Below are 23,806 nucleotides of genomic sequence, written 5' to 3'. Positions count from 1 at the left end.
AGGAAAGGAAGCAAATGAGGGATTGTGTAGGTAGACAGGTAGGTCAACATATAATGTCAGTAAATTACAATCCGATTTTGAGAGCAATTTTACAAATTTTTGCAAAACCAGAAATGTGGCTCTAGGAGCAGTTCAAACCCTCCCACCTCCATCTTTATCATTCCCACTTCCTAAGACTAAAGAAAAAAAAGGAGACGAGGGTTATTTTGAAAGCACAAACTGCTTCTCTGGCTCCAAGTCCCCCTCGCCAAGAACACATACAAATCCTAATTGTCTTCTCCACAAATATTAATATGAAAAAGCCTTAGCCATCTGAGTGGATAAACAACTTATTGCTCGTCTCACAGCAGCAATTTTTATTTTTTAAAAATATGTTTTTTAAAGTTGATTTCAAAAAGAGAGAGGGAGAGGGAGAGAGAGAAACATCAACATCGATTGGCTGCCTCCTGCACACACCCCAACTAGGGCCTAGGGATCCAAAGAGAGGATGCTCAACCAACTGGGCCACAAGTGACCAGGGATCATGCAGCAATTTTTTTTATTTATTTATTCATTCATTCATTTATTTATTTATTTATTTATTTATTTATTTTTATTGATTTCAGAGAGGAAGGGAGAGAGGAACATCACTGATGAGAATCGTTGATCGGCTGCCTCCTGCATGCCCCTCACTGGGGATCAAGCCTGCAACTCGAGCATGTGCCCTTGACCAGAATCGAACCCGGGACCCTTCCGCCTGCTTGCTGCCGCTCTATCCACTGATCCAAACAAGCTAGAGCAATGGCAATTTTAAAATGAAGGCCAGGAGGTCTCTGTGTGTCTGTCTGTCTGTATGTTCATGTGTGTTGTATAGTATTTTATACCTCTGGATGACAATGCTAACTTGCTAAAAAGCTTCATTTAATTAGCTTAAATACAAATGCATATAAAAATATTCTAAAAAAATATGACAGAAACTAACCTAAATGCTTTTCAGGGCCATGTGATCTAGGAAAATATATGATATTAAAGCTGGTTTTGTTAGCAGAGAGAAACATGTAGGAGTGGGGTTCTTGTGATATTCTGAGAACAGGGATTTTTCTAAGACTCACATGGGAGGATATGATATGGTAGACAGCTTTTTTTAAACCCTGGGTTTCCAAAGTCCCATCTCCCTTAGTCCAGTCATAGAAGTGTAGCTGGGGTTTCAGCAGGGCTAAAATCAGAGCCAGTGTACAGAGTTTCCGTTCCATGTTGCAGCTGGGCCCAGTACAGCATCAAGCTAGCTGCAGTCCCTTCGTCCATTGTGTGTGGGGGGTCTGCATGGCTGTGGGCCACATGGGAGAATGCCAGGAAACCAAGCGAGAGCCATGAGCCAAGTGTGCCAAGAGGAACCAAGGGAGTAAACTTCTTTGTTCAGGGGATTATATATCCCAAATTTCTGAGCACTTGCAGTGGCCATGCCCATTCTGGCTAACCATCTCTATCTCCAGGTGTGATTGACAAGCAAATACCTTCCCTATGTCATCCCAACTTTACTCAGCATGTGTCTATCTTCCCTTTGTTGGATCCCCCCCCAGTGTTTTGCAGGGAACATGGCCATGTCTGGATCTTCCCTGTGCTCCTTTCTTATTATTAATAACTAGGGGCCCAGTGCACAAATGCGTGCACCTTGAAAGGAACTGTGGGCCATGAGGCGGTGAGTCTTGGCCCATTCTTTGCGCCCCTGCCCAGCCCCTCCTGCTGTGGCCCCCGGTCCCCTCTCTGCTGGCAGCCCCGCACCCACTGCCGCTGCTCCCATGTGCTGACAGTGCCAGCCTCACTCGCACCCCCTGACAATGCCTGAGCCACTGCTCGCACCCACTGCCAGCACCTGGAGCTGGTCCCGATCGCTTGGTGCCATCAGCAGTGTGAGAGCTGGCTGCTGGCCCTGATTGCCCCTCAGAGCAGGTGGAGGTGGAGAAGCCCTGAGGGGCAATCAGGTCTGGCAGCTGCTGCTTGCACCTGCTGAGTAATTAGGACCACCACCAGGTGCTGGCAGCAGGTGCAAGCGCCGGGTGGGACTGTGGTGTGCAGGAGCAAAGAATTTTCAGTAACCACCAGAGGCTCACCGTGATGACAGTGACTGGCGCCCTGCCTTGATCTGGCGCCCCGCTCACCTGCTCCACCATCCTGCCGCAGCCGATGCCCACCATGTACTGTGCATGCCCCCTGGTGGTCAGTGCACGTCATAGCAACTGGTTTGGCCTATTTGCATATTAGCCTTTTATTATATAGGATGAGTTAATTACAATGGTATCAGTTTGAGTTTGGTTTTGTTAAACCGATATCTTTTAAAAATTGATTAATTTTTAAAAATATATTTTTATTGATTTCAGAAAGGAAGGGAGAGGGAGAGAGAGATAGAGACATCAATGATGAGAGAGAATCATTGATTGGCTTCCTCCTGCATGCCTCCTACTGGGGATTGAGCCTGCAACCCAGGCATGTGCCCTTAACTGGAATCAAACCCAGGACCTTTCAGTTCCCAGGGTGATGCTCTATCCACTGAGCCAAACCAGCTAGGGCTAAATAGATGTCTTTAGAGTTATGACAATTAAATATAATACTTTTATTCTACTTGGTTTTATTAGTTAAATAAATTCTTATCTGTGTTTCAAAATTTGCCATCAGGAAAAATACCTTTGAATAATAACTGACTTTGACATCTCATGAAATTTCATAAGTAACCTAAACATAATCATTAAGGACTAATGAATTAAGTAGATGTAAGTAACCTAAGCATAATCGTTAAGGACTAATGAATTAAGTAGATGTAAGTGGGATAAGAGTTTTTTGGGTGGACTCTTTAGCAAATTATATTTTATTATATGTATACTTAAAAATAGTTTCTCAAATATTTTGTAATCTGAAACTTTAGAGTTTTGCTAAATTAAATGATAGAAATATATTACATATCTAGAACATTTCCTAAAAATATAAAATGGAACATTAATTATTAAATGCAAATTTATATACTTTTGGTTCCCTACTGCCAAAAAACAACAACAAAAAAACAAAAAAACGAAACAAAACACACACACACACACAAAACAAAAAACTAGAAATGTACATTTGGATCTATTAGCAAACATGTGTTATGCCATGCTGAAAATTTTCCTGTGAAAAAGCACTTATTTTTAGCAATTATGAGTAATATTTATAAATTTGCTAATGTAAAGACAGTTCATAATTGCTTACTCTTTAGTTTTTGCTAGAATTTGAGGTTTTTAAAAATTCTAATATATTCTGGAAATAAGAAAAGGGGGCAACTGTATGTGAGAACAGTAGAATGTGTTTTTAACAAAGAAAAGGTGAGAGGAATGAAGATGCATTTTTGCTAAGGAAAATGAGAGTAATTATGTTTGAACTAGAACTTCTGGTTTTCAAGGGCAAACTAAAGACCCATAGAAAGTGGGAGAGAAAATTTTACCTTGTGTAATGAAGCTGACTACAACTGAAGTGTTATTATAAGGGTTTTAAAATTAATCTTTAATATCAATGGTGTGCTTATATAAAGCTAATACTTGGTTTTCTTTTACCTGCTAAAAGATGCTTCTTTTCTAGTCATCTGCTGAGAAAGCAATGATTTTGTGTTTTATGGAAATACATTTTTTTTTTGGTGTGTTTTATGTTGTCTTAATCAGGTCTTTGTTTACTTAAGAAAACGGAATCTCCTCAATAGAAAGAGCTAAGTTTTGCGTACAATTATGTATTTGTTTTGAAAATCTTTGTTACTTTGGTAAAATGGGTAATTAAGCATTTTATAATGACATGATCCTAATTTAGTCAATTATCCAAACCTTTTGTTATATTTTGATAAATTTCCACAAAATTCAAATTATAAATAGAATCTTTTCTTGACCGAGAAATAACTTTGAGGAATTCCAGAGGGCCCCTGAAATATCTCAAAAGATTTGTTTTCTCTCCTTACAAAAGAGAAATTTAAAACTAATTAGGCTTGCTCTAGCTGGTTTTGCTCAGTGGATAGAGCATCGGGCTGTGGACTGAGGGTCCTGGGTTCAATAGCAGTGAAGGGCACATGCTTGGGTTGAGGGCTCTATTCCCAGTTGGGGGTGTGTGGGAGGCAGACAATCAATGATTCTTTCTTATCATTGATATTTCTATCTCTCTCTCCCTATCTCTTCCTCTCTGAAATCAATAAAAATATACTAAAAAAGAATTAGGCTTATTAGGTATGTTAAATTGCATGGGAAGAATTGTCAAATCACTGGAGGCTGTCCATGATGATAAACTTCTAGGGTATACAGGTTGGGGCAGAAGTACATTTACAGTTGCTCATATAGAAGCTAATACAATAATTAATCCTATTAATAAAAGGCAAATATGCAAATTGACCAAATGGCAGAACAACTGGTCCCTATGATGCTCACTGACCATCAGGGGGCAGATGCTCAATGCAGGAGCTGCCCCCTGGTGGTCAGTGTGCTCCCACAGAGGGAGCGCTGCTCAGCCAGAAGCCCTGAGCTGGGCTCACAGCTGGTGAGGGCAGCGGAGGAGGCGGAAGCCTCTCCCACCTCTGTGGCAGCACTAAGGATGTCCAAATGACAGCTTAGGCCTGCCCCCTGCCTAAGTGGTCAGTCAGATATCCCCCGAGGGCTCCCGGACTGTAAGAGGGCGCAGGCCCAGCTGAGGGACATACATTCCCCACCCCCCTCACCCTGCCCCAGTGCACAAATTCTGTGCACTGGGCCTCTAGTAAAGAATAACACAAGAATAAACTCTGTGTTTCTGGTACTCACAACTGTAAACCTACTTTTGCCCCACCCTGTATTGTATGGGTAAACAATGGCTGTAAATTAAATGAATAGCTTGGGCAATGGGAAATCCAAGATGGCCACTCGCATCTTCCCCACTCCATAGCAAACCCCATATTTAGGTTTTTGGGTTCCCTCATCCACCATAGTGCATTTAAGCTGGAATGCATTCAATGCCACTCAGTATGGGCTATCAATATGTTCTCATTGTTGCATGTATGTTTTCCAGATGGGTTGAAGCCTTCCCCTGCCACAAGGCTGATGCCCTCACAGTGACAAAGAAACTGTCAGAAAATGCATTTCCCACTGGGATATGCCTTCCCCAGTCTCTAGTGACTGAGGCACCCACTTCACGGAGGAACTCATATGAGCCTTGGTGGATAGCTCTGAGAACTTCTTGGGATTACCACATACCCTGCCACCTTCAGTTATCAGGCAAGTTCGAGAGAACTAATGGACACCTGGGTTTGAGGCAGTGGAGGGGAGTTTCCTCAGGTCCTGACCCTGGGAGCATCTTCCTGTTTGTCCTTCTGCACAGGGCTCCAGCTGGTAGGGTTATTGCTATTCCCCTTTCTTTTCTTCTCCATCAACTGCTTTAAACACTAAATGTTTTCTTCCAATTAATCTCTTTTCAGGCCTGCCAAACTAAGCTTGGAGACCATCGTTCCATAGCCAAAAACTCACTAATGTATTTCCTTACCCTAAAGGACATCTCTGCTCAGCATCTTCTAGCATCTTCGAGCATTGCAGTGCACCAGTAGAAACCCCGAACTTTTTATTTTTATAGTGGGCAGGGTTAAATTTGTTGGCAGACTTGCTGTTATGATTCCCTCCTTTGTACTCCTCCCCCAAAACCTTACACATCTTAGAAGGCAAAAATGACTTCAGTGAAGTTATTTTTTCTTCACTGAAAGGAAGTCTTTTCTCACGGGAAGAAAGAGTGTCCACGGGTGGAGAAAGAGACTTGCAAAGCCGCCCCTGGGGATCACATTGAAATGACTCTACAGGTTTGACTGCAAGTGTCTCTGGTTAACATGGCTGTCTTACCGGTAGATATTACCTGGAGGGTTTTCTAACTCAAGACTTCAGAAGAAAAAACAAAACAACACACACACACACACACACACACACACACACACACACACACACACACACACAATGGACATGGAGAGGTTGAAATGAACTTCTGACTCCTCTTCTTGCGTGAAAGCTTCACTGAACAGGACCCTGGAAACCAGGCCCCAGCTGGATTTCTCTTAGGTTCTGTTCCCGGTCAGCCAGTTCTGTCTGTGTGTCCTACCCGGATCGTGTCCTGCTGCATTCTGTGCTGTGTAGCTGCTTCCCTCTACTGGGCACTTATTCAATGGCAAGAAAGTCTCAGTCTCTCTACCGGCACCTGCTCCAATTGGGCAGGGAGACGAAGAGTGTTTTGCTCCAGTGCTCTCTGCAAAAGACTTGTTATTTATAAATTTGAAGATGATTTACCCCCTATTTATTCCTTTATTTTTTAAAAAACCCATAACATAGAAATACAACCTATTCACCCCTCCACGATTGCTTCGGAGTCAGCTGGGCAGAAGGTAAGGAAGATGTGAGCTAACAACATTTAACATGGGGTGGGGTGGTGGAACTCTTCAAAAAGCCATATGGAGAGAGTACTGGTAATAAACATTTGAAAAGGTCACAGTATTCGTCCAGTAAAACATTTAGGATTTATAAAGGCTTCTCAATGTTCGTGCAGAGGAGGAACATATTAAGGGTTCCTTTGTTCCTTGGGATTTTAACTTTCAGGAACTGTGACACGAAGTTCTTTTGTTTACCGACTGCTCCCCCTTCATGAGGCAGGGGAAATGGGCACTGCTGCATCTGCTCCCAGCCCTTGGTGCCCCTGGTGGGTGTTCTTATCAGTGGTTCTCAACCTTCCTAATGCCGCGACCCTTTAATAGAGTTCCTCATGTTGTGGTGACCCCCAACCATAAAATTATTTTTGTTGCTACTTCATAACTGTAATTTTGCTACTGTTATGAATCATAATGTAAATATCTGATATGCAGGATATATTTTCATTGTTACAAATTGAACATAATTAAAGCATAGTGAGTGGTTAATCACAAAAACAATATGTAATTATATGTGTTTTCCGATGGTCTTAGGCGATCCCTGTGAAAGAGTCGTTTGACCCCCAAAAGGGTTGTGACCCACAGGTTGAGAACCGCTGCTCTATATAGATATTGTTTCCCCGGGGCCACAGCCATGATGCCATCTTCGTTCTGGTTGTCAGTCCGACAAGAGCCACCTTGTTCTCTGTACGGGACCCTCATGAACACACAAAGTTCAGGTCTGTCTGCCAAATACACAGGTCACAGAGAGCTCCCACGGGTAGAGAGGGCCCTCGTGCTGTTGCCTCTGGTGTGGAGCCGCTTCAGTGCCTGTCACTTCCAGAGCAATGGTCAGGTGCTGCGCGTTAACTCACGCTGGAAGAGAAGACAGTGAGATGATACCCTTCACATGGTTGTGTCCACTTACAACAACCCACCTCCGGTCTCCCCTTACAAGACAGCTGTCTGCTGTGTTTACGCTCACTGTGATGCCCAGCCTTCCTTCTCTGTTCAAGCCACCTCGCAGGAAGCACTCACAGAGTGCAGAATCTGGAGGGGCAAGCCAGTGGAAGCCAACAGGCTCTGCACGGGTAGGCTGTCCAGGTGGGTGTCCAGGTTCCACCTCACCGCTCTGCAACCTCAGGCCACTCCAGCCTGTGGGGGAATCCAGAGGGCAGATGCCTTGACCTTGGGGGAGACCTAGGCCCAAAGAAGGCCTCAGGTACCTAGGAAATGGGACAGCTCAAAAAAGGGGTAGAAAGAGTCAAACACACAGGGCCTCCCTCACAATTTGTAATACAACTTCTTTGTCTAGGACTAGGTCATAAACCCATTTATGGGCATATGAACTGCCAAACAGGACAACCATGTCATGCACCAATTGTTTATGTTATTTCACCCTTCATTGTAAGGAAATATGGTACTTCCGATCTTAATTTTGAACTATTTGGTTAAAGTTTTGAGATGAGAGTTCTATTTCCCCCCATGCCAGGACAACAGGATGAATTCAGAGGGGAAAGGGGCAAAATACTTCTACAGGGGACTTGCAGTATCAACACTCTGCCACCAGAGGGAAGTGTAGACCAGTGTAGAACCCGGAGAGGGGCCTGGCTACAGAGAGAAGCAAACGTTAAAATGCAAATTTAAAATGAAGTTTCACTTGCTAAAATTAGAATAAAAAATAACCCGGTGAACACTGGCGAACACTGATCCTTACCGAAGGTTGTTGGATCCGGTTCCCTGAGGAACCCCTGCCATTAGTTTCCTGATTGGGGTGGCCTGTGAGGTAGGGGTTGAGGGGATGGACCTGCGGGAGGCTCTTGAAGGGTCTGGGGCAGTGGCTCTTTACTATCTGGGTCAAAAGCATGTTCATACTTCAACAATAGTATGGCTTTAGTAGAGAGAGCGTTCTACTTGAGGTCAACCCACGAGGTGGAGGGTGCTTTTGAGAAAGTGTCTGGGCTCTCAGCCAGCTGCCGGGGCCAGCAGCTGAATTCCCGTAACAGCTCTTGTGCAAGAAAGAGGAGGCAGTCCGGTTTTTTGTTGTTTTTTTTTTGTCCAGCGTTGACTGGCAAACCCCCTCTGCCTGACTTTTGTGTTACCCAACTGCTGCCTGGGCTTCAGTCAGTGGCCCAGCCCAGGTCCTGGAAGGGCCTGGGGCAGATTAGGTTTACATCCTTTGGGGAAGAGTGAGGAGTTAGAGGACAGGACGTCCTGCTCAGTTTGAATTTCCTCCCTTTTGTTTTCTGTCAAACTATTCAGTTTAAGAGCCAAACCAGGATGTGGCTGAATTTAGGGAGGGGAGGAGCAGAGGCCCGGAAGCCTGGCTTCAAGCTGACACCCAGTGCCTTTTGCCGCTGGGTCTTTGCACACAGTCGGAACCTACAGAGTAAGAAGTTCAGATGTGGCTCTGAAAAGTTTCTGATATTCTTCATGACACGCGTTATCTACAAGACCACATTCACACTAAGCTGAGAATTCCCCCCGCCCCTTTTTACTGTGTGTACTTATCTTTTGGATATGTAGTTAGAAGGGAAATTGCTAGGTCATATGGTAGTTCTGTTTAATTTTTTGAGGAGCTACCAAGCTGTTTTCCACAGTGGTTGTACCACTTTACATACCCACCAACAATGTCAGGATTCCAATTTCTCCACATCACCACCGATACTTGTTACTTTTTAAAAAGATGTTTTTATTGATTTAAAGAGAGAGGAAGGGAGAGGGAAGGAGAGAAACATCAATTCGCTGTTTTCTGCATACCCCCTCACTGGGGATCCAGCCCAGAAACCCCAGCATGTGCCCTGACATCTCAGTGCATGGGAACGGCACTCAACAAACTGAGCCACACCAGCCAGGGCGATACTTTTTCCTTTTTGTGTGTGGGTTTGTTTAAAAAACTAAAAAGTTTTTTATTGTAGCCATCCTATAGGAATGAAGTGATATTTCATTGTGGTTTTGATTTACATTTCCATCATGAGTAATGATGTTGAGCATCTTTTCATGTGCTTACTGGCTATTTGCATATCTTCTTTGGAAAAATGTTTCCTCAAATCCTTTGCCCATTTTTGAATAGAGTTGTTTGTTGTTACTGAGTTTTGGGAGTTGTTTGTAGACTCTGAATATTAATCCCCTATCAGATATGTGATTGCAAGTATTTTCTCCCATTATGTAAGTTGTCTTTTCACTTTCTTGAAAGTGTCTTTTGCTGTACAAAATTTTTAATTTTGATGACGTTCAGGTTATCTAATTTTTTTTTTGCTGTCTGTGCTTTTGGTGTCACATCCATGAAATCATTGCCAACTCTAGTGCCATGAAGATTTTCCCCAATGTTTTCTTCTAATGGTTTTATAGCTTTGCATCTTCATGTTAGGTCTGTGATCAATTTTGAGTTAATTTTTGTATATGGGGTAAGGTATGGGCCTAAATTTATTCTTTTGCATGTGGATATTCAGTTTTTTTCAGCATCATGTGTTGAAAATATTATCCTTTTTTCATGGAATGATCTTGGCACACTGGTTGAAAATCAATTGACTATATGCATGAAGGTTTATTGATGGTTTTTCTATTCTATTTCATTGATCCATATTTCTGTCTTTTTGCCAGTATATACTGTTTTAAATACTGTAGTTTTGTACCACATTTCAAAGTTGGAAAGTGTGAGTCTTCCAACTTTCTTCTTTTTTAAGATTGTTTTGGCTATTCAGGGTCCCTTGCAATTCCATAGGAATTTGAGGATCAGCTTTTCTATATTTGTGAAAAAGGCTGTTGGAACTTTGATAGGGATTGTGATGATTCTGTAGAGTGCTTTGAGTAGCAGTGACTTCTTAACATTGTATGTCTTCCAATCCATGAACATGGGATGTCTTTCTGTTCACTTAGGCCTTCTTTAATTTCTTTCAAGGATGTTTTGTAGTCTTCAGCATGCAGATCTTTCATGTCTTGGGTAGATTTACTCCCAAGTATTTACTTCTTTTAGATGCTATTGTAGATGGAATTGCTTTCTTTTTGTTATTTTTTCAATTGTTGAAGAATATCTCTGTGCTGGGGATCAGCTGGAGGAGAAAGCTTAAGTTCTTTTCCTATTTTTTTTGAGCCTGCATCTGTCTATGGGCATGTGCAATTGTTTTCTAAATTGCCTTGTGTATGTGGTTGATTTTGAATGTCTAATCTTACATGTCTGGCTTTCAAAAGGGGAGAAAGGGAAAAAATAAAAATATAACAAAACAAAGAAATCCAGGTGCAGCTCCTTTAAATCCCCAGAAAACCACCTCAGCCAGTGGGATTGCAATAGTGGCTGCCTATCTCTGTGCCTGCACCTCAGAGACGGAAAGCAGTGAGCAGCAATCAGAAAACAGAGCCCTGATGTTTGGGGGACTGGTTACTTATTGTCCACTCTGGCTCTAGCAAGCCATATCAGGAATTTGAACACAGCTGCCTGCCACTAGGCTAAGGGTGGGGGGTAGGTAACCAGTACAGCACTAAAGGCTGAAATTAGCCAAAATCAATCACACTTTACCAGTCACGCTTTCTCCTGCAAGTTAAAAGCATTTCAACAGAGTTCCAAAATTGTGACTTCAGACACTTTCTGCTAGTACAGCTGTTGCCTAAATGGAGAGACAGATTCCTGGTGTTTTCCATTTGGCCATTTCCCGTGACGTCCCCTCCCATTATTAAGCCTTGATATCTAACACCTCTTGATTTCCATTTGTCCTTTGAGCTTCGTGCTCTGGAACACCAATGGTGAATCAGTGTTGGACCTGTCTAGGGAGGTTTCATTTATAACGGGCACCTCCCTGAGCAAAGGCTATAGCTACATATCTCAGTTGGTTTTTGTGGGGACTCAAGGGGGGCCCACAATAACACCTTACATGTGCTTGATTTTAGAGCTGCTTACACTTAAGAGAGAGATAAGAAGTCAGGTAGTTGGAGATCATAATATCTGTCTTATTATTAATCAAAACGACAATGGAGGAAACCCACCCCGGCCAGGCAAGGCCAGCTCTCACAATGACTGTACCTGAAGCATCAGTCTAGAGGCCTACTCTGTACCCCAGGCTGGCTTCTCTTAGCTTGTGTTCCTTCTTCAGAAACATCTAAGAACTTACCTCTCATGGGGAGGAGGAGGGTGCAAGGGAGAAACCAGGAGTGTCACACTGATTGATGTCTTCTCGCCCCCTTCAGCTCCCAGGCAGAAAACATCAGGAACTGGGAATGAATGCTCCCACTCGAAGTTCTCAGGCACCTGTTCTTTGCTTCCAATTCTCATTCACAGGAGAAAATCTGTGAGCAGTGCTGCTGCCACCGACTCCTGTATTTGAATTCAGGCCCAGGAAGTCTTTTCCTCTGAATGATAAACTGCTGTCTCAGCTCACCCCTCAATACAGAATCCTGAACTGAAGCCATTTTTGGTGAAGCTTACAGAGACGACTACCTCAGTGGTGCTATCCCCAGTTGTGAATCTTTCTCTGCTTCGGAGGGTTTGAGGCCTTGAATAATCTACTCTGTTTCTGTGGGGTCAGAAGCGTCACATGTCAATCTTGTTATTACATACTTCCTTCAAGTTGATCCAGCAGAATTTTTCAGTTAGTTCTGCCTTTGTCTTCTACATGTGGGTCTGATGGGATCAGAGCATCTTTTTCTTTCCCCCTCTTCATGTCTTGATGACTAGACCAACACCGATCTCTTTTTATTTCTTCTAAAGCCTTTTTTCTTCACAAATGGAATTCTGAAGATTAAAAAAAATTGAAGTATAATTGACATACAACATTATATTTGTTTCAGGTCTACAACATAATACTTTGACATTTGTATACACTGTGAAATGATGACCACATAAGTCTTGAATCTTAACATTTAATTTTCTCATTCTATTTTTTCCCTTAGGATATTTTCAACAGTTCAGCACAAAGAGACAACTTCCCATGAAATTCTTTTGACTCACTTCAAGAAAAATAAGGTGGAGATAGCGAATGCAATAACAAAGCCATTTCCTTTCTTTGAGAGCCTCAGAGACCACTCCCTCATCACTGAAGAGCTCTATAATGTAAGAGAAGTGAATTATATCTCTCCATGGTACCCTAGCCTCACATTAATTTGTGTTTGGCATCCTAGATTAAAAATCTAGCCCTTTATAGTTTTCATGGGAAGACTCTACTAAATTAGTAAATCATCCTGTAAGGTTGAGGGTGACAGGGCAAGAAGATATCACTAACAATACTCCTATTCTAATTGAAGCCTTTCTCTCCTTTAAAAAAATGTATCTTTATTGTTGAAAGTATTACAGATGTCCCCCTTTTCCCCATTGATCTCCTCCATCCACCCAGACCTTTACCACACTATTATCTGTGCCCATGAAGCCCTTCTTGTCTGTGGGGCATGTTAGGGTATGTGTGTGGGGTGGAGGGTAATGCTGAAATGGTTGGATTGAAACTGATATGCTTTGCAGATGCATAGCAATTTACACAGTATAGCAAAATGAAATAAAATTAAAATAATTGAAAGAATTGGGACAGTATTTCATCATCATATCCACTTATTTCCAATGAAATCCACAGGGAATTTGTGCCATTATAAATCAAATTTTGGTCTTGTGGCTGTCTCCTCCAAAGTGTTTAAACTTTATTAGGTAGTTTGGGAATCATGGAATTCAATCAAATTTCATTAGTGGATCATCTTGGAGACAGAGAAGGAATTTAAGTCGTCACCATGTGATTGTGCGTTGTGCATCTCCCTGCATCCTAAAGTCTTATCAGGACTTCTCATACCTGCAGTTGCTGTGCAAAGATCCATTATTGAAACAGCCTAGGCAGGATGGAATTTTGAAAGTCAAGAGGAAGGCTCCATTTGTGATCTTAAGCAATTGATCAAATATACTAGAAGTTCTAAAATATGACATGGAAATTATAATCTACACTGAAAAAGTAGACTGAGTTCCTATGCAATGACTTCCTTGATGGTTGTTTAACTTTAAAACTATCACTTTATATATTTTTTTCCATTGCACTGTTTTAAAGGATTCTCAAGAAGCTTGTAAAGACTTGGTTCCTGTAGGAAGAGTGGTGTATCATATTCTCTGCCACCTTGAGAAGATGTTTGATTGGTCACTTCTACAAGCTCTGTTCAGCAGGGTTCATCTGAAGGAGTATCCTGATTTAATTCAGGTTCATAGAAGCTTCAAAAATGGTAATCAATTTTCTTCCCTCCCTTTTGGCGTCCAAGTCTACTTTACATTCATTCATTAACTCAGTCACTCATTTAACAAGTATTTATGAAATGTTTACCACATCTCAGGCCCTATGTTAGGCAGTATGAATGGAAGTAATGGTGAACAAAACTGCCATGTAAAATAACCTGCCAAGTGACTACTGTACTAGGGCTTAATTTGGGCTTAATAATGTCCTTTTTTCTTCTTCGGGAATAACTAGCTCTCTTAATGAGAAAATTCCTCTGTTTTTCTCTAAGGTTTGTACAGTTCACAGAGACATTCCACTTATAGAATTTATATTGAGAATGCTTTTACTCCTCTCTGATTATCTTGTTGGGTGATTAATTACTTTAGTAACTTTTCCAGTTTCACCACCATCCTTAAAACCCAAGACTCATCGCCATAGAATTTCAGTGTTGTTTCTCCCCACCCCGTTCATTGCCCCAGGGAAAGGGATAAGCAACACCAAGTCAGGAGCCATTGAGATTCACTGACCCAAGGGCCAGAAGTCCCCCCATTGAAAGACATGGATTCATGGGTCACCCAGACACGTAATTATGAGTTGGTGTCCCAATTACGTACCTGCAACCTGTAATTAATTTCTTTCCTTTGTTCAGTGATCCAAGACAAACATTTTTCCTGGGAAAGTGATAGAGAAGAGACACACGAAATGTCCAGCACTCAGCCAAGCTGTGAACGAGGTAATTATGAGAAGACACAAATTTGCTGTCTTTTGATTAAGAGGAAAAATAGATAAAGGAACCAAAAGGAGACGGTGGTGCTGGGGAAGGAATACCAGGAGAACATGGGGTGGTAGATGACTGTTACTTTGAGTTGATTCCAAAATGACCTGAGTCTGTGTGGAATCCAAGGGTATTAGCAAGAGGTGGCAGAGAGAGACTCTTTGCCCAGTAACCTGGAGGGTGGATTAAGATCCCAAGTGTAAATTATGAGTTTCCATAGGAAACCGTCACTGTGAAGCTGTGAAGGGCTAAGAACTATGGGCCCATAGTCAACATCAACTTTGAGGATGGAAGAAGGGACAAATTTAAATGTGGGGGATGTTATTTAAGAGCAGAAATATGCAAGAAGAAAGGATGTCATATAGAAAAAAGAGGAAGTGGTAGGGGTGTGGGGAAGGAGATGTGGGCACTGAAAGAGAGAGAGAGAGAGAGAGAGAGAGAGAGAGAGAGAGAGAGAGAAAGAGGGGAAATGAAAGACAGCAAGAAGGGATAAGAATAACATTATTAAGAGCTCATTTGATTGAACATCTATCTGGTAGTTGTGGGTTTAGTGCTCACACCTGCATTTAAAGGTTAGTATCACTTACGTGCCTATTATGCCCATAAGACAACTGAAATCTCAAGAGACCATGTACGTAATTGGCCTGGGTTCAAATAAGCAAGGATGAACCCAGGCATTCCGAAGCCAGAGCCTCTGTTCCTTTTTCCTTTTTAAATGGAGGTAAAAGTCACATAACATAAAATCAACCATTTAAAAGTGTGCAACATTGTGCAAGCATTACCTCTATCTAGTTCCAAAATAATGTGAGCCCCTCAAAAGGAAACCCCATATCCTTTAAGCTGTCACTTCCTATCGCCCTCTTTCCACTGCCAGAATACATTGATAAAACTAAAAAGTGCATCTTTTGTTTCTGTGGGTTAAGTGGGGAAATCACAGAGACAGAGAGAACAGGAAGGGAACCCGACATTAGGTGGGGAGGTGTAGGGGAAGAGAGCTGGGAAGGAAAATAGAGATATCAAGGACTGAGCTGGAGAGCATCTCCAGAAAGAAGAAGACAAAAACAGGGGACAGGAAAAGTCAGGGAGACAGAGGCCAGTGGCGGCCAGGATGCAGAAATACCTTCCTAGGTAGAAGCAGCAATGCCTGGAGATTGGACCCCGGTAGAAAATTGAAAAAGGGAGAGAAAGAGGTAGAAGGGGGTTTGGTTGGATTTGAGGTGGGATTCTTGGAGCGGCAGTATTTCTTTACAAGGGGCAGCTGACTTTAGTTTCAATCTCAGAGCTCAGGATGGTCACACCTTAGCCTTTTTCCTGGCCACTGGCTCTGGTCTCTCCTTTCCTTTGATCTCTCTTAAGTGCCTGGTAAATCCTAAGCTCCTGGAATAAAAAAGGAGAGAGAGTCAAAAGAGTTGCTCAGCTTACTGCTGAATGGTGGACAAGGTAACTGTGATTGATTCCTACATTTTAAATAACCAGTTACCTGGTTAAGTCATGTGGAGGGAGGAAGGGACACACACACACACGCACGCACGCACGCACGCGCGCCCAGTCTCTGGCTACTTTCTAAAGTGTGAGGGAAGCAAGCAGGCTGAGACATGTGAGAGGCTTAGGGCAAATTTTTTTTTAAGTTAAGGAGATTATTTTACTCAGACTATTGCAATAAGGACAACATTCATTAATGAGGACCATCTCAAAGAAAAAGAAGGAAGCCTGGGGTTTTATAGAGGAAGGTAAACAAGAGAGTCATCTTAGAGCCTTATGGGTGTTATGAGTCAGAATGGAGATGAAACTCTGAGGAGAGTGTTAGCTGATTTGTCATTTCTGAAACACCAAAGGGGGGGATTTCTTAACTATTACTGTAACAATCAGACTCCCTATTTCTTCAACATGAATATTGTTTGTCACTGAGCAACTCAGAGGTAAGCATAAGCCTCCCAAATGGGATGAAGCAGGGCCTAAGAAATAGTCTCTCCAGGATTCTTGCTGCTGTTGTTCCTATAAAACTAGTTGAGAGGTGGTGGTGAATGACATTTGTTTTAGGCTCCAAGAGATTAGACATCTTAAAAGAGGGATGCCTGAAATAGAGAAATAATAGTACAAATGTTGTTTTAAAGTCAAGAGCCAGGAGTTGAACCTTGACAATTAAACAGTCCAGTCCTGGCTAGTGTGGCTCAGTTGATTAGAATGTCGTCCTGTACACCAAAATGGGGGGGGGGGGGGGGTTGATTCCTGGTCATGGCACATAGCTAGGTTGCAGGTTCGACCCCCTAACTGTTGGGGTGCCGAGGGGAGGCAACTGATCGATATTTCTTTCTTACGTTGATGTTTCTCTCTTTCCCTGCCTCTCTCTAAAAATTAATGAAAAACATATCCTTGGGTGAGGATTAAAATAAAAAAAGAGAATTACCTAGCCAGTGGACACAGATATCAGCTTTAGAAAATTGTATAGCACCACTTCTTGAGTTCCTTGTTTTATGTTTATTTGTTTGTTTGTTGTGGTACCAAGTCTTCAAAACTCAGTGTTAGCGGGCGGCCGGAGTCGCGAGCACGAGCGGACGTCTGCGCGCGCGCGGGCGCAGGCGCCAGGTGACCCCGCCTCCCGCTCCGCCCCGCCCCGCCGGCGGTCCCTGCTCCTGTCGGCCTCCGGGCGCTGAGAATCCCGGCACCTGCGCGCGCTCTGCGGCCATGGAGGGACCCGCGCGCGCTCTGCGGCCATGGAGGGATCCGCGCGCGCTCTGCGGCCATGGAGGGACCCGGGAGCCTGTACAAGAAAGTCAAGCTGAGCAACAACGTGCAGAACTGGGGGATGCAGAGAGCAACTAATGTCACCTACCAAGCTCATCATGTCAGCAGGAACAAGAGAGGACAGGTGGTGGGGACCAGAGGTGGCTTTCGTGGTTGCACAGTTTGGCTCACAGGCTTATCTGGAGCAGGGAAGACCACCGTGAGCATGGCTTTGGAGGAATACTTGGTTTGCCATGGTATTCCATGCTATACTTTGGATGGTGACAACATTCGTCAAGGCCTCAATAAAAATCTTGGCTTTAGTCCTGAAGACAGAGAAGAGAATGTGCGACGCATTGCAGAAGTTGCTAAGCTGTTTGCAGATGCTGGCTTAGTATGCATCACAAGTTTCATATCGCCTTATACTCAGGATCGCAACAATGCGAGGCAGATTCATGAGGGTGCAAGTTTACCTTTCTTTGAAGTATTTGTCGATGCTCCTCTGCATGTTTGTGAACAGAGGGATGTCAAAGGGCTCTATAAGAAAGCACGGGCTGGAGAAATTAAAGGTTTCACTGGGATTGATTCTGAATATGAAAAGCCAGAGGCCCCTGAGTTGGTGCTGAAGACAGACTCCTGCGATGTGAATGGCTGTGTCCAGCAAGTTGTGGAGCTCCTGCAGGAGCGGGATATTGTACCTGTAGATGCCTCTTATGAAGTAAAAGAACTGTATGTGCCAGAAAATAAACTTCATTTGGCAAAAACAGATGCAGAAACACTACCAGCAATGGAAAATTAATAAAGTGGACATGCAGTGGGTTCAGGTTTTGGCAGAAGGTTGGGCCACCCCACTGAATGGCTTTATGTGAGAGAGGGAGTACCTGCAGTGTCTTCATTTTGATTGTCTTCTGGATGGGGGTGTCATTAACTTGTCAGTGCCTATAGTTCTGTCAGCGACTCATGAAGATAAAGAGAGGCTGGATGGCTGTACGGCATTTGCTCTGATGTATGAGGGCTGCCGTGTGGCTATTCTTCGCAATCCAGAGTTTTTTGAGCACAGGAAGGAGGAGCGTTGTGCCCGACAGTGGGGAACGACATGCAAGAACCACCCCTACATCAAGGTCCTGTACAGACTTTGCTGCATTTTATCTTGATTTATTACAAATAATGTTTGTGCTGAAAATGTGGGCATTACCTGTATATTGGTGATTCCACTGAAATTGTTAATGTTTTGCAGAAGCGAGACTGGATCTTAGATTAGTGTGATGAGCATATAGTCTTGTCACTTGGTCCAGATAAATATTTGTTCAGTAACTATTTAAGCATCTATGTACATGAGGCACCGAGCTAGATGCTGGTGCTGGACACGCAAGCACAGGCTGTACGCTCGGGCCTCCTAACTTTTGGTGGTGGAACAGACATTAATCATGTACTTACAGGTAGGATGGGAGGTCAGGATGGTTTTGTCTTGCCTGGGTTTTTAATTGAACATTGTGTTTCCGGAATGGAAGCAGTGAAATATAATTAGTCTCCCCAAAGTGCCTTGTGTACTTTATATGTGAAATATTATAATTGAAGTAAAACCTCTGTTACTAGTTATGTGTTTTAAAGTACATTTTGAGCATTAAAAAAAACTAAGTGAAATTGTAATAACTTAAAAAAAAACAAAAAAAAACAAAAAAAACCAAAAAAAACCCTCAGTGTCATTTATGTTTACAGAACCTCCTCAAATTCCTTGAAGTTAAGATCTCTATGCTCTTGGTGATTTGTGCATAGTCTTAGTTACCTCCCAACCAAGGTCATGGGTGACCCATTTTTTTGGACTTCCTTAGTGTCCATCAGCACTTGTCCAGGGAGAATTGCAACTTCATGCATGGTCTGCTGCAGTGCTGGTTCCTTCAAGGTCAATGCCAAATCACCAGGCTTCAGTTCACAGTGCTTCTTTGGACTGTGAGGGAAAGACCACCTGCAGAACAACCTGGAGTCTGGTAGGGATCTGAGCAGTCAAGTCTTTAGTTCTTGGTGATGCTGAGTCAGGCAAGTAGAAGAAAAATGTGCAACATTAGATTGGAGGATTGTAGTTGGATATTGAAGAAAACTGTAAGGCTGGAAACTTTGTAAGCTAGGTACAAGGCCCGTTCTCCCAATAAGGCTGGTACTTGTTTCCCATTGGCTCCATATAGTCAACCTTAGTTCCTAAAAATATAATGTCATTCTGATTAAATGAGCATTATTCTCAAATATGATATTCCAGGCAAAGCCTTGGGTTTGTAATCAATGTTTCCAATTACATCCTCCACTGCCTTCATGTTGAAACTGTCTTCTCAGGGTACATAATTTAAAAAGATATTCACTTGTACAACCTAAGAGTAAGTGCCTTGGCGTTAAGTTTGGCACTTTAGGTCCCTTCGTTGTTTCACCTTAGTCCTGACCCAGAGGCAAGACAGAAAAGAAAGCTGAATTCTTCAGTGGAGGAAGGTTCTCTGGGTAGAAAATGTGAGGAGAATAAATATAGAAGAGATAGATAGAGTGGGCCATGAATCATGAGAAATAGGAGTGAGCCCAGTTTTACCTAAAGGGACAGGAGATCCACAACTTTTCCAGGCTGGTGAAGGGTTGGCAGGGAGCTAATTTTATATGTAATTATCAGAAGTTGTCATAGGAACATGCAAATAATATGTGTGATTGTCAGATTGACAAGTAAGAGAGATGATTGTGGAAGACCTTTAGATGGAGAAGGTAGGGGGAAGGGACTCTGGTGGTACGGCCAAAGCCAAAAGAAGAGACTTGTAGTCATGGAGGGACAAGGACAGTACATAGGAAGACAACAATGGGAAGAGTAGAGACAGACAGAGTGTCAACATAAGCCTTTGAGAAACAGAGACAAAGGGGAGGAAGTGAAAGAAACAGAAGAGAGGAGCTAAACTGACAACTCCAAAGAGGGACAGTGACAGAAATTACATGGAGAGAGAAACAGTGGGGGCAAAGTAAATATCAAGAAAAGAGAAAGTGGGGGAGAGGCACAAAGAAATCATGAAGACAGAGTGTTAAGAGAGGGTGAATGAAAAAGTGAAGAGGGCAATGTGACGAAGGAGAGAGGAGACATTGAAATATTTAAAATTTGAGGGAGAGTCACTGGACAAGCTGCTGATACAGGAGGTTGTCCTCTTTAACAGTGAGTTTTCAGGGTAAAGTGTCCCCACTTTTCAAAGTGACATTTGTAATCTGTTCAGATTAAATAAACCTCCCTCCAAACCGCTATGTCTTCTGTCAACATGTATAGCCATGACACCCAATCCATATGGCCAGATGATCTGTCTTCTCAGCTTATTCATCTAAGAGCCTGAAGGACATCTCACTGGGATATCCTTCAGGAACCTCAGATTTAATGCTTCCAAAATGGATCTCATCACCTTCTTCCATGACACCAGATCCTCTTCTTCCTCTTCCTTTGCCACTCCCCCACCCTTTTTTTTTTGGTTAATTCTCATATGAGTATACTTTTCCATTTATCTTTTAGAGAGAGTGGAAGAGAGAGGGAAAGACAAAGAGAAACATTAATGTGAGATAAACACATCAATTGGTTGACTCCTGCATGCTGGGACCAAGGCCAAGGCTGAGGAAGAACCTGCAACCAAGATACGTGGCCTTGACTGGAATCAAACCTGGGACCCTTTGATCCGCAGGCTGAGGCTCTATCCACTGAGTCAAACCAGCTAGGACCACTTCCCTTTTTAGTAAAAGTGTCATTCCTGTCCAGTTTTCTTAAGCAGGAAACTCAGGAGGACTCCTCCCAAGTCCTCCTCTCCCTTAACCCTCATACCCCATCAGTCACCCAGCCCTGAGACTTGACCTTGGCAGTATTTTCAAACTGACCATTTCTCCATTGTAAATGCCATGATGCTAATCCGATCTCTGAAAACTTTCCTTTGACCATCAGTTGAAGGTGACGGAAGTGTGGATGTGTTCATGCCGTTGTCCTATCTAAACTCCAGTGACAGTCAGGACATTTGAGATTAAATCACTCTCCTTCCTGAAGCTTCCAAAGCCACAGGCCATAGGCTTCTCTCCTGTTTCTTTAGCCTCTGTTCTCTCACTCCAAGTCTTAGTCATGCTGACTTCCTTTATTTACTTGAATTGCTTTTGGCCATGCTCTGTTCTCTATTTAGGTCTAATTCCCTTCTCACTCCCTCCCTAAACTGGCAACCTCCTGGTTATATGACACTTTCTTCGAAAGCCATTTTCTGTTTCTAGGATGGGATTCATTCCTCTGTCTGTATGTTCTCAGAGCACTTTGTACTGGCTGTGGGATGACACTCACACTTCATCGTGATAATGCAGTAAGTTTGTGGCATCCATTGTAGACTGTGATTTTGAGCCAGGGACCTCATCTGTCTTGTACTTGCTGTGTCCCTGACCTGAGCATGGTGACTGGCACATAATAAGAGCTCAATTAAGTCCAGCCAGTGTGGCCCAGTGTTATGTCTTTTTTTAGAAATATATTTTATTGATTTTTTACAGAGAGGAAGAGAGAGGGATAGAGAGTTAGAAACATCCCTGAGAGAGAAACATTAATCAGCTGCCTCCTGCACACCCTCTACTGGGGATGTGCCTGCAACCTAGGTACATGCCCTTGACCGGAATTGAACCTGGGACCCTTCAGTCTGCAGGCTGACTCTCTATCCACTGGGCCAAACCCATTAAGGCAGTGTTATGTCTTGACCTATGAACCAGGAGGTCATGGTTCAATTCCCATTAGAGCACATGCCCGGGTTGCAGGCTCAATCCCCAGTAGGAGGTGTGCAGGAGACTGCCAATCAATGGTTCTCTCTCATCATTGATGTTTCTATCTCTTTCTCTCCCTCTCCCTTCCTCTCTTAAATCAATACAGATAATTTTTTAAAAAAATGCTCAATTAACATTTTTCAGGAAAGGAAAGTCCTTATTTCTGTGCTCTAAAGGGGATCATATGTTTTGGCAAACATTACATTACTGATATATTTATAGAAAACTTACAAAATAGTTCTCAAAATTACATTTATATATGTGTGTAATAAGTTGCCTTTGTGGAAAAGAGCCTAACTTATGAAAAAACACAAATTCAGCCAAGATTATTATCAGTTAGTGAGTGAGAATAGCAGGTAAAGGGAAAAGAGAAAACCCAAAAGGTAGATTCAAGGTAAAAAGAAAAGCACCTGAGAAATGGAGAGAGAAAGACACAAATACAGAGGTAGGAAGTAGGTGAGAAGGTGAGATTCCTCATGAGAGTGAGCCTCTCAAGGGACATGGGGAGAGAGGGAAGACAAGGAGCCACAAGGCTCTTTGAGGGGGAGTCTTCCTCCTGAATCCTTACTTATTTTAGGGGCAGAGCTATCCACACATGAAAGTCTAGTTCAATCTTGTGCTGTGGGTCTGATGGATATGCAGAAGACAATTTCATCTTGTCCCCCCGAGATGAACGAAGGAGGCCAGCAAGCAAGGCCAGCACGTGACCAAGCACCTGAAATAATTGGTAAGGCTGGCTAAGGGAGTCTGGCATGTGATGGCACTTTGTATGTCACAGCAGAGGTGACAGGAGGTGGCCGAGGGAGCGCGGGGGTGGAGTGGGGTGAGGTGGTGGTGGTGCAAGAGAGGGAGACTCTGGTGCTTAGTGCAGGGAGCTTCTACCAGTGAGAGGATTCCCTGGGATGACAGACCATCTGGTGCAGGGACATTCCTATCTAGAAATTCTGCAAGCTGCTGGGTCTTTCCTGGAGTCCCTTTATTATGGGGTTTTCTGCTCCCTCATGGGCCCCACATTGAGACTCCTTAGGGGTTTTGTTCTTTTGCGCAGTGATCAGCAGTGAATCCAATGGGCAGGAAGTGCCTCCGGAAGCCCAGATATCAGCACCAAGATGTGGACCTGGTGAGGAGTGTGAGGATGGCCAGCCTCAGCCTGCAGAGCACCTGGCATCTGAATTCAGAGCTCCTGTTTCTTGACGTGTTTTACTTTAAAAAAATATAGTTTTTTTAAGTTGATTTCAGAGAGAAGAAGAGAGAGAGTATCATCAGTGAGAGAGAAACATCAATTGGCTGCCTCCTGCACATCCCCCACTGGAAATTGAGCCTATAATCCAGGCATGTGCTCTGACTGGGAATTGAACCAGCGACCTCCTGGTGCGTGGATCGACCCTCAACCACCTGAGCCACACCAGCTGGGCTTGGTACATTTCACTTTGAGTGCACTCCACAGACCATGGTTCACTTAATCCTGGGAACCCATTCTTGGGAAATGTGGGAGGCAAGGCTCTATTTATTGTACATGTGTTCATATGTTGACATCAGAATAGAAACAAGATAGCATGCCTATAATAAAAAATATGTATTTGGCCTTTGTCTCTAGTTCCTGGCACAAAGGTCCCCCAAACCCAAAGTTCACTCCTGCAAGTGTTCTCTGTTGTTTTCAGTACCAAATAAGTCAGGACTTGTTAGCTTGTGTGGTGATCATAAACAATTTTCAGTTCCACTGGCTTACACAAATAAGTTCACTTCTTGCTTACTCAAAGCCCACGGTGCATCTGGGAGCCCCTCTGAGGTGGTAGTAAGTACATGTACTAGGCTGTTTCAGTCTTTGGGCTCTGTCCTCTCAAAACCAGGCTTCCATAATCAACGTGGTAGGAGAGAGGGTGCATGGAGAATTCTCACTGCTCTCCTATGAATTAGTTTGCAAATGACACATGCCACCTCTGATCATAGCCCATT

General features: G+C 43.1%; 1 protein-coding gene and 1 pseudogene across 1 annotated transcript; both read left to right on the top strand.

The window, feature by feature from the left end:
• Positions 1-7,052: 7,052 nt before the first annotated feature.
• On the top strand, positions 7,053-23,044 carry LOC118661507 (sp110 nuclear body protein-like). Its single transcript, XM_036319604.1, has 6 exons — positions 7,053-7,285; positions 12,278-12,437; positions 13,408-13,576; positions 14,216-14,299; positions 22,428-22,577; positions 22,899-23,044. Exons 1-6 carry the CDS (start codon positions 7,053-7,055, stop codon positions 23,042-23,044), a joined length of 942 nt encoding a protein of 313 aa, XP_036175497.1.
• Positions 16,903-18,761, top strand: LOC118661957 (annotated as a pseudogene).
• Positions 23,045-23,806: the final 762 nt, after the last annotated feature.

This window comes from Myotis myotis, unplaced genomic scaffold (assembly GCF_014108235.1).
Source record: "Myotis myotis isolate mMyoMyo1 unplaced genomic scaffold, mMyoMyo1.p scaffold_m19_p_8, whole genome shotgun sequence".
In the NCBI taxonomy this organism is placed as follows: Eukaryota; Metazoa; Chordata; class Mammalia; order Chiroptera; family Vespertilionidae; genus Myotis; species Myotis myotis.
The sequence above is the reverse complement of the archived record's forward strand: the minus strand, read 5'-3'. Positions and strand labels throughout refer to the sequence as shown.